The sequence below is a fragment of the Lepisma saccharinum genome, chromosome 6, assembly GCF_977018435.1.
Source record: "Lepisma saccharinum chromosome 6, izLepSacc3.1, whole genome shotgun sequence".
Lineage (NCBI taxonomy): Eukaryota > Metazoa > Arthropoda > Insecta > Zygentoma > Lepismatidae > Lepisma > Lepisma saccharinum.
The window spans coordinates 58,448,027-58,460,178 of NC_139234.1; the positions used below are offsets into that span (position 1 = coordinate 58,448,027).

Consider the following 12,152-nt stretch of genomic DNA (forward strand, 5'->3'; position numbering starts at 1 on the left):
CATGGTTAGTTGTATATTTGTAATATTATAAAAGTACATTTTAAATATTATTTTTTGTGGTTCTTTTTTCAAGCTCGTTACCTAGCGGAGACAGTCCAGGGCTGTAGCCGTCCCAAACCCCCTCTAAACCTGGTCTGTTCGTAAATGATAATTATTGAATTAGATTCAGTGGGCACAACAGAACTTTAACGCATGCACCCAGTCCCATTACTAAGAGATAGATACTAAGGGCTTCCCCAATGTCAGAGTGGCTACGTCGTCGCCTGATATTCAAGGGTTCCGGGTTAGATATCTGGTGGAGGCGCATATGGTTCGAATCCCACTTTAAACCACGGGTACAGTCTCGATTAGCATTTCTGTGCATAAAGTGAACTTAAAGCAAGCTAAACGCTGAAAGATACTACGCCGTTTTTTTCCATTTTATAAATTAAAACTTACGATATAAAGAGATAAATTTAATTATTACTCACTTCCACGTGGACTGCATTTTGCACAGTATCGAGGCTCTGGCGTCTGAACTCACAGCCAGTGTAATCCTCTGTGGAGCTCGTGTTGTGTCGTCCCTATATGTTTGTGTTTGTCGCTTCATCCATCTCATTTTATCACCATTCATCCTCATCTTCGCAATTAGCCAAAAGTGGCAGAAAAGCGAAGTAAAATAAATACAATCAAAAAACCATTAATATATATCCTCCTCCCTCCCCACTTCTTATTATAACACAATAGCTGGCAACTCTGCTGTTGGTTTCACACTTTCAGAGCGCGAGTGAAAGCGTTCGATGAAACGCATATTTATTATATTTCGCGATTATCAGGTTCATGTTAAGACCACGCCTCTAATACCACAAACTGCCGGTTGGAGACCAATTGCATTTACTACAGGTGTAGATAATGACCGGGAAGAGAAGCATAGGGTTGGGCGAATCGTCTAAAAAGATAAGAACGCCAATTATTTTCCTGCACTTTTTTCTCGCAGATACTCAGTGTTGCCCCATCGAGGAGATGCGACAGGCGAACGTGTGTCAGTCATGCGTCAGTTACCGGAGGTCGTGGTTGTATTTCAAGTGTGATCTATCCTCAGTCCGCGTGGTTCGCTATGTTTAGTCCCAACGCAGCTGTGGAAAAGGAAACGGACATGGGTAAGTAGTCATAGTTTCATTATAGCACAGCACATGTTTGTAATTGATTAAACCTGATTATGTTTGTTCTGAAACTTTTCAGCTTTTTGGCGCCGCTGTGCAGCACTGTTCTTCACATGGCGCCCAAGTCGGGACAAAAAAAAATAAATTAAAAATTGCAGCAGAGTTAGTTTGAATATATATTTTGTTCGGGATAAACATTCGCTTACTTCTATGTGTATTAATTTTGTAATTTATATGTTTAGTGGTTTTGCCAAATACGCACTAATGCGGATTTCTTTGCAAAACTGGACGACGCCACAGAACAGCTGGCGCCTCATCAGGCGGGGTGAATTTTAGCAATTCAATAGCGATCAGCGGTTGAAGTCGAACTTATTCGGGGCAAAGGGATGTTTACTCTAATCTTTAGACTAACTGGGATCATTGTCCCAACATGGTGACAACGAGTCAGGTAAAAAATAATAGATTTTGCAAAGTACCTCCTCAACCACAACCACTTCGAACACCAGTAATTCCGGTAATGTTACCTAATTGTTTACATTTACAATTGTATATACACGCAATGGAGTGGAACAAAATTTGAGGAGTGACTATGGGCTCGTAGCGGACTTAACCTGTATATTACAATATAATCCACAAGGAGAGGACTTTAGCACTGTACATAAGATTAACAAGAATCTGTTCATATAACATACGCGTTAAATTATGCTAGCAATAAAAGAAGGGGAGAAGAAAAAATAAGGAGGACAATAGAAACAGACTACGTACATACAATAAGTGACCGCATAATAGATATTGTACTTGAAATTACGTGATAGTGATTTAAACTGTAGGTGTCTGGGTAATATCCATAGTTATTTCATGTATCTTGGATACTTTTCCTCCCTAAGGTGTTTCTTTACGAGTTCCATAATTGAGGTTAATTAGTGAACTGGATATGTGATTTAACTCTTTGGATCCCCTGTGTAACAGTAGAAACCTGTAATTTACGAAACCAATTAAATGCGACTACCCTCCTCTACCCAGTCACTTTTATTGTTGAAAATATATTATGAAAATAGAACACACACACACGAATATAACTTGAGCAAGGTACTACTGGTACTAGAAGAGTGGAGGTCTCATAAGCAACGTTAGGATAGTGAATGCAATTAGCCTAAAAGGGGAGAAAAAGGAACGTAAAATAAAAATACAAAATACAAAAGGGGCACTTCGCTTATGAATGTGTATTCAATCTAAAAAATACGTACTATGAATGTGTATTCAATCTAAAAATTACGGTATGTTTTTGGGAGATGAAAGAAATAGAAAAGTACTTTCTTTCTTTCTCTGTGTAGAGAGATAAGACTTTCTTCGTCTTAGGCTCTCTCCTTCCCTCCTCCCTCTCTCGAATTTTCTTTCTCTTGTCTCCTCTCTCTCTCTCTCTCTCTCTCTCTCTCTCTCTCTCTCTCTCTCTCTCTCTCTCTCTCTCTCTCTCTCTCTCTCTCTCTCTCTCTCTCTCCCTCTCCCCCTTCCTCCCTCTATCCAGGGCAAATCAGTATAGTGTAGTGGGGCCCCCTTCCATATATGCACATATTCCAATGAAAACTTAGATTTTCTACTTGATACATGGGAACAAATTTATGCATGAAATTTGTTGCAATACATAATTAAAAATCTACACTGCATTAAAACAACTATTTTGATATGTTCTAGCGTAATTATCAATTAAATTAATCAAAATATATATAAAAAAAATTATTATTTTAAATCTTCACAATTATCTACAGGTTAAAAATATAATAATAATAATACTAATAATGTAAAGTGGGGAACCAAGAAACAACTATCCTAATTTCGTTCACTCAAATAGTTTTAGCGTAACCCAGTAATAGATAATAAGGAGTACAATTGATGTATTGGCACCTTGGACAAATAAATAGAGAAGTAACTGTTTCCTATTTAATTGTATGTGTATGTTACTAATGACGATTGCATCTGTAAAGTTATATTACAATTATAAAAAGCGAGACAAGCAGAAATCGAGCTTCCAGAACCGTGTTCTCCCAGCAGAAGTGTGCAATGGTTTGTGTCCTGGCCGTGGTCAGCGGGGCAATACCCCAAGTGGCCATTGGAGTCCTCAGAAATATTTGTTTAGGGCCGGGGGCCTAACATGGTTATGATTGTTATTTTACAATATTAACTATTATAAACTAATAACAAACCAATTCTATTCCAAACATTATTATTATTATTAACATTTTTATTACTAGTCGATCAACCAGATATCCATTATTATGTTTTATATTTCAGATAGTTAGTGTACTGAAGTTCATAATTATTGTATTTTGTTATTAACTTTCACACATCTCGTTAAAAGAGGGGAAATACCATTTATTATTTGTATTAAGTGGTAGAAGATGAAAATATAACCTGGTTTCTGTATTTTGCACTAAATTCTTTTGATCTAATGCAGATTTTACTTAGGTTATTCTGTCGAATACTAACTAAAAGAACCTTATTTCTGTTAGCAATAAATGTAAGATTTATGCTTCTTTGTAACTTCATTGTAAGTGTACTTGTTGCAATGAAAAATTTCGTTTTAATGATCATACTACAAATACATACTCGGCAGTATGTATTTTCCCCACTGCGTCAGGAATATTTTACTATGTACCCAAGCTAAGAGCCCCGGGAAACATTGCCTTAGTAAAAGATGGTTCATGTTTAGTTTTCAAGGGGTTAAAATGTTTCAGTAATAGTTGTGTATGCTGCATTTACATTTGTCGTTTCATGGCCTTAAAGTAGTCAAGTATGATAAAAGAATGAACATATTTAGACAATTAAAGTAAAAATTATCTGCAAGGTTTATTCATTGTTTCGAGTGGCATGTCCAGGATATCCTTGAATTGAAGGAAGATCGAAAGCAATTATGTTCTTTTTATATATTTTTTTTTCAGTTGTCCCTCCTGTATTGCCATCCTTTCCATTTGGCGTGAACAAATAATTTAAAAAATCTTATCTTACGCATAATCTAAAAGTTGTGCCACGTTAGTTTTCTGCCGGTGTGGGGATACTATGCAGGGTTGTCTCGTCCACACGCTCGCTAATCCAGCTCTCAACTTGCAAGGGCAAGAATGGTTGCTTGCGTAATGAATTGCTGGCCGCTGGCGCCCTATGGATTTCCAAGATGCGTCTGTCTTTCCAAGGGACACAAATGGGGTCTGCCTTATCGCACAACGCTTGTGTTCTGGTGTCACCGGGAAATGCTTTTATTGTTACGCTAAATGCCTTAGTTAGGCTAGTTAGGTTTAGTTGTATTAACATAAATAATACATTTGCAGTGTATTTATGATAAGAAAACCAGACCTAACCTAACAACGTATGCATTTCTCGTCTGACGTCAGAACGCAAGGTTGTCCTAGCGTTGTGCGATAAGGGAGAGCCACACAAATGCGCAGTTTACACTTCACTATTCCGCTTCTTGCTTGATGAAGCAAGGAAAGCTTTTGGCAACAAAATATGAGCTACTATTATAACAGTGTGCTCTGGGCAGTTATAGTTTTAGGAATGTATTCTTGGGCCTGCTTCTAATTCATAGCCTTACTGTATTGCATTACGGCATTTATTCAGAACCTTTGCCAGGACCGCATGTTTTCTTATTTAAATATTATTTATTAACCTTAATATCTAAATATAAATATCGTACACTCATTCTTACATATGTTATTTAAAAATAATAAAGTGGCGTGCATCGTTATGATTTTATTAGAAATGAAATATTTGAGTCGAATTACATCTTGTGGAAATACAGCAGTTTTGGGTTCAATATGTTACCTCCCCCCCCCCCTTTATACCCGATCAACATCAAATCCCACCTGCGGATATTAAAGCTAACTGTTAGCGGTTCTAGAGCGTCGTCTTTAAAAGTGACATCAAAAATTGATTAGTTACTGTGCAAAACGCAAGTATCTTATAATTTGCAGTGCAAATTGGGACAGTGAACAAGAAACATGTCGCTGTATTTTTGTTATTCACTTCTCGTTTCTTCCATTTTTTTGGCTCGTCGCGAGGGTTTCAACACGAAATCTACTTCAGGGAGATCACACGTCAATATGTTTGGCCACCGAAATCTACTTCAGGGAGGTCACATGTCAATATGCTTGGTCACCGAGATCTACTTCAGGAAGATCACATGTCAATATGTTTGGTCACCGAGGTGGCTATGTTAAATGTGTAGGACATACACATACTCAGCTTTGCTATTTCAACATTGCCGATTTTTCATGCCTTTTCGTTATTATTATTATTTCGGAGGGAAATATTGAACCTCCGGCTTTCGCACACAAAACATAATCAAAACGGATAGGTTTGCTCTCACAACTAAAGATGCTATAACAGACGCGTATCCAGGATTTTGGAAAGGGAGGGGCTGGGGGCAAAATCGTACAGGAGGGGTCATGTCTTCTTTTTTAGAAGTCAGTCCTATATTTTATAATATTTCCCAGCATTTGAGTTTCTTTTCCACCCCCTCCTCTCGCACCTCTCAGGCACGCATACTACTGAATTGAGGATGAGTGATTGTAGTATAAAATTAATGAAAGAACACTTACAAAGAACACCTGGATTCGAACCCGGGACTTCAGGCGTCGTAGACGCATATTATTGACACGTTTTACGATGTATGTAAAACGATAATTCCAGAACATATGTACGGGAGATGTTGTGTTATATCCAACAAAAAAAGTTATGTCCAACAAAATAAAACTTATTTTTATTATCAAAGAAAGGCTCGTACCCCTCCTTGGGTACCAGGGGACACCCCTCTGAAACTGACCAACCTTATCGAGCCTAGACAACGGCAAGCTTGTTTTCATGGCAGTGTTGTTATTTGACATGTATTGAAGTGGTCGCAGGAATTTGTATGTAGGTTAGATGGACATTACGTTTGAACTTGGCAATAGAAATTTGTTCAAGTTTTCGGTGTTACTAATTCTCTTTTTGTGTACGAGTTCGGGTTTTCTTTACTGACTGGTAACATACAGAAAAATTGCAACCCCCCCCCCAAAAAAAAAACCTCCGAAATTAAATAACAAATACACCACTGAGTGGGTTTCCTCCCAAAGCAAAAAGCTTGGTTCGCACAGTGCGTTCACCATTCACGATTCTTCCCATGAAAAATGTAGTGGTAGCTTTTCCCAAGGGCATAATGTTGTTTGTTGCTACTGCGGAATTTTCAAAGATGCAACTTGAAGTTGATGTCGGCAACATCAAACGGCGGCACTCCTTACTGAACCGATTGCGCGTCGCAGGTCGGTTGATGCGTACAAGTTTGAATCCGATTGTTGAACTGTCTGTCCATAGTCGTTAGAGGTTCTTTCCAAAATTTTCTGCAATGGTTCCAACTATGCATACTTATCTTGTGTTGTGATGTACAGATCGGCGAGACCTTTACACGCAGTTCTGTTTTAAATTTACAGTAAAGCAAAGTTGGAAAGTCTTTTACGCCATGGAAGGCCACGATTATGATTACACACACTTCATGACGAAGAAGTTCCGATCAGAAGCGATTGCCTCAGGTATGATATGTATTATTTTCAAAAGTATGACTTGTTTAACCTATATCCAGCCTGGAGAATAGGTATCACCAGCAAATTTTTTTCTTTTTCCTCTCCCATTGCAGATCTTCAGTTGGTCTCTTTCGGGAGTGTACTGCCCCCCCCCCCCCCCGGCATATTTGACCCCAGAGCGCCAACTAATGAACTTTGTATCCATAGGCGTGCACACCTAGGGGCGCCTGGACACTCCCTAATATTAAATTTAGAAACTATCAATAAAATAATTAATATAATAATAGTGTTTTTTAAAAATTAAGCTTTTTTGTTTCATTTGAGGTGCCCTGCTCTCTCTCTATCTCTCTTCCTCCCCCCCCCCAAAACATTGTGTTAGGGTTTACTATAATATCCAATAATAATGTAGCAAAGAAGATGTTTTTCACTTTATAAATCGCACAGAATATTAACTATCAAGTGGTCATGTACAGTATTATATTTTATGAAGTAATATGCATTAGAAAACGTGGAAAAGCTGGACCTGCAGTTTTAATTAATGAAAGGGATTCATCTGATGTTACCTGTAGTAAATATGGCCTTGTATTACATTTGTTCCAGTTGGTTATTCTGTACAAACATTGCTTTCATTGTTTACTTTCTTTATTTAAATAATATAAATATCACCACAATGATATTCAGAGACTATGTTAAAATTTTATCTTCCTACCTAATAGTTTCTGTAAAAAAGGAATATGAAGTTTCGATAGTTAGATTACCATTGTCCAGATAGGCAATTGAAATTCCCCTTGAGGCACCCCCAAATATATTAGCCTGCGAACGCCTATGTTTGTATCAAATTTCTTTATTAAAATATGGTTACAAAATTCAGTAAAATGAAGAAGTCATAATTATGAACTGTTGTTGGGAAAATACTCTTTTCGTTTTGTTATTAAAACAAACGAAAGAAAATTTTTAAAATATATTTTGCAATATCAACTTATATTTATGAAGCATTCTACTTTCGAATATGTAATTTATAATCAGGAGAATTTTATTTTCTCAGTCCTTGGAAAATATGTGAACTACGAGCTTATCCATGACCGGCTCTTGGAGAGGGGCAACTCGGGCCCCATGCTTCAGGCAGGCTCGTACTCAGGATTTTTTTTGAGGGGGTGACCAGGCCCATAGCCGAATTTTAAATAAATTTTCTCTCATATTATACACTGTAATATATATATATATATATATATATATATATATATATATATATATATATATATATATATATATGGGGGGTGTATAGGAGAGGATGGGTAGAGAAATTTGCTTATTTTGTTACGAAATGTTGTAGAACAGCATTTTCTAACCTATATGTATGCAACCACGTGACAAATATTTGCAGTTGACACTGACATTTGTTTCTGTCAGAGAACAAAAAAAAAATGTATGATACGGGTAAACTAAGTGTGTGCATAATGCAAACAATTCAAATAGCCTACGAAAACCAACATATGTGTGTGGGGTTAATGAGGGGTCGCACCTGACTTTTCCAGGAATTTTACATAACTGTGTAATGATTAAACATGCTAAAAAATAAGAGTTACACTTCAACATTGTAAGTTAACCAAATGAATCACGTTTTTTGAACATTTTTGAAAATAAATTTAAAATAAAATGAAAGAACCTTTTTATAAGCAATATTACCCGAAAAGGATGATTGTTGGGGAGATAAAACGCAACGTGTTTAAATTCTGCCAAGCAAAAATAATTTAATTACCCTGACTTTTCCAAGTTTTGAAAGCTTTTTTAAGAAATCATTTGTTTCCAATGACCTCAGTCCTAGTCTTGCTTTCCTGACTCCTCCAGTTGTCCAGGACGTTGGAGTCAGTGCAAACCCTGAAATTAAATTATCTGAAGGGAACGGCTAAGTGATTTCACCCTGGCAGTGTGTCTTCTGGCATAATATTGTTTCTATGGTGTATTTTCGCTTTTAGAATCTTATTCGACAGTAAAAATAAATGCCAGTGGCAACCAAGAAGCTATTAAATGGGGGATGCATACATGTGGGATAGAAAGTTTCCATTATCAATGGCTCGTAGCATCGAATTTTCTGGCCTTGATGTCTTCTGCACACTGTGAAAGTTGTCTGTTGTACTGTCTCACCACTGTGTATTTATGTTCAAGACAATTAAAAGTAGAAGGGAAGAAAAGTTGCAGTAAAACAAATTCCGATTGGCAGAATTTTGTAAATAATAATGTACTTAATTTCTTGAGTGTTTTGGAGAAATAACAATATATGTTAAAAGTACTTCATACAATTTTTTGCCCCAAAAATCTAGCAACGATTCTGCTGTGAAGTGGATTCTCCTATTTACATAATATTAATTAACGCTAAGCCATTGAGTGGCAGAATGGACATCAGTTGCAGAAAAGCCCTGATGTTGGAGAAAGAAAACAAATTTTTTTATCCTTCTGCTCAGTGGTGGCGGAAAGGGATCACAGACCTTTCGGTGCGGGTGGAGAGCCAAATGCCCCTTATATGGTTTTTTTTGTATTGCAGTCATTGAGGAACCTTTCTTCCATAATGTAAAGAGTATAGAAAATTCCCCTCTATTGTAATTATATGAAATATTTGTGACCGAGCCGTGGCGAAAAGGTCGGGACATGGATTAAAAGGAATGGACTGTCCCGACTAAATCGGAACGTCTGATAGCCTTGCATCAATGGTTATAGAACTAAAATAGGCAAATATTGCAGACTGCAGACTTCTAGAGCCTCTGTCTGTCCAGAAACAACCTATTTATTTGTGCAAGGACAAAATCGATATTCATGCAAAATTTGAAAAACCATCAACGTAATTTTTGTAGGTTTCTATACGTTCAAATTAAAAATTTTCATGGCTCGAGGGGCCGTGGCCCCCCTGCCCCCCCTTGGGTACGGGCATGGCTTCAGGTGTCCCGCGGCAGATGAAAGTTAATATTGTTAGTGTATGGTTTATTACGAGTATAAGACGCTGGTTCTTCCAGGTAATTTTTTCTTGACTTCATGGATTATTTTGACATAGGTACTTAAAAATATACAAAATATTGAAATCATCTTCTAAACAAATTACTACAAAAAAAATCGTGTTCAAATATTTCAATGAAGTGAATACAAATATCACTTTATATGAAACAATGTAAATTCACTACTGTGTCAAAATTCAATGATAAGTAAACTATAGAAATATTATGATAGACAACGTTATTGCAGATGAATAAAAATTGCATTTTTGCATACCTAGTTTTGTAACTAAATAGAATGAACGACGCACCAGTGGAACATCGCACCAGTGGAACATCGGAAATAAAAAGTAATACTAATTTGGAGACATTTTTTTTTACCTCCCATTTTTCTTGGTTTTATCTTTCAACATGTTCTCCTTATTGCTTGTAGGCAATCATAGAAAAATCATAATTTTTATTTTAAAAATCATTTTTTATTTTTCTTATTTAAATCGATTGTCTTAATTAAAAAAACACCTTTAAAAATGCTTGTATGATTTTTGACACCATACATATAGGTATCTGTTTTTTTATAGAAATGCTTTTTCTAGAAAATAGCCCTCGAAAATATTTGAACATTTTGATTATAGCACATAAACATTATATGTAAATATACACATTTTCTGTTCCTGATACTGTATACATGAACCTAGTTGTGTTAATGAAACTATAATAATTTGAGCAACTTTTATTTCAGTGAAAATAAAACATTCTGTAACATTAATTGTAACTTAAAACATATTTTATAGTCTTTGTAGCTTAAGTTTGGCAATTTTTTAAATGATAGTTTGCAAAATATCAGCGGCCACGTTTACTTACAGTTTAATGATAATGACAATATTTATAATTTAGTATTTTGTATATTTTTTACACAAAATGTTTGCTATTGTTGCCTATAAAAATTATTGAATTTTAAATCAAGATAAATTTAAGTAAACTTACAGTTTACATATCACATTACCTTTTATATGAGCTTCACCCCATCAGTACATATATTCTGTTTCCTTTCTTAGAGCCTAATAAACACCATTAAATGATTACTTCCACCAAAAGTGATTCTGATATCTAGGTATCTCGTACCAAATCTCTAAGTACATTATTTTATAAATTATTTATTTAAAGTGATTTAATAAATCACCTGATTTAAATCTTGATTTAAGCAATCCACCTTGCTTGTAGGTAATAATATTTAAATTGTGATCATGTAGAATACATGTAGTTTAGACTTAAGGAGCACAAGAAAAGTTTTGGTTATAGGCCCCACGTATATATTTGATTTGGTCCCCATGTCTTTTGCAGTGAGGTTGTTTGGTTTGTTGTGGGTTTCATTTCACCATTTCTTTCTTTCATTACATTTTTCCACGCTCATTTTGCATTCGTGGCTAATTTAATGCAAGCCCTTTGCAATTCTTTCATTTCGCACATACATGCACGGAACTGGCATTCTTAAGATTCTGATTGGAATGTCTACTGCACAACTGCGGAAAGGCACCCTTAGATCAGAGGGAGGGTATCAGTGTGTTCGACATCAGCAGTATTTAGTAGCAATTCGGAAACTGCTAAAAATTAGTGCTATTTTGGTGTGATGCCTAACTGCTAAGGTTCACACCGAAGCGACAAATAACTTGTGTCGCGTGTCACTTGAGAATTTCGCCAATCGAATGCAGGCTTGTGCAGCATGTCATGACGCTACGGTGCGAAACGTTGCTGTTGATTGGTTCGATCCAAAATTGCACGTGTCGCTTATCACTTCAGTGCGAAATCCCCCTAAATGAACTCTCAAAAACGAACGTTCAGAAATTAAGGCAACCTTTTGAAGTGACGCCACATGTCGCTCGCATGTCACTCCGACTGGGCCGTTTTCTCGCCCACTGCATACCCATCTACCAAATAGCAAGAATCCCAAACAAGCAGAGAGATAAAGAGAGAGAAATTGGATAGAAAGAATGAAAAAAAATGAAGAGAGAGTGATAGAAGGAAGTGAAAAGACACAGGTTGAAAGAAATAAAAGGCGAAGAAAGAAAGAAAAAGGGAGAGAGGGAAAATATAATAAATAGAAACAGGGGAAGGAAACGAAAGAGATGTGGAGCAACGGTATAAGAAAGAGTAGAGAGAAGTGTGTGTGAGAGGAAAGCAAGAGCCAGGGGGGAGGAAATAAAGACTGGGATATATAACGGAAAGAGAGAAAGAGGGGGAGAGAGAGAGAAAGAGAGGTAGAGCAGATACGTATCTACGGGAGGGGTCCGAACCAATTGTATCACTCTCATTTGTAATAATAATAATAGTTTATAATGAATAGCTTGATTATTATTATGTATGACAGGTAAAAAAGAATTGAGATATAACATCTCGTTTTCATTTTCTTGCTTAATGTGCGCGTTTTGTATAAAGACAGCTGTCCTGCAGAAGAAATTAATGCCAAAAATATTTTATATTTA

General features: G+C 36.3%; 1 protein-coding gene across 2 annotated transcripts in view; it reads left to right on the forward strand.

The window, feature by feature from the left end:
• Nucleotides 1-1,064: 1,064 nt before the first annotated feature.
• LOC145988803 (nuclear factor NF-kappa-B p105 subunit-like) overlaps nucleotides 1,065-12,152 on the forward strand; it is a 200,691-nt gene continuing 189,603 nt past the window's right edge. For both annotated transcript variants that reach the window (XM_083123997.1, XM_083123998.1), the window contains exons 1-2: nucleotides 1,065-1,139; nucleotides 6,599-6,697. In XM_083123997.1, coding sequence (XP_082980123.1) covers nucleotides 1,097-1,139; nucleotides 6,599-6,697 — 142 coding nt within the window. In that variant the 5' untranslated portion in view covers nucleotides 1,065-1,096. The remainder of the gene's footprint in view (nucleotides 1,140-6,598; nucleotides 6,698-12,152) is intronic.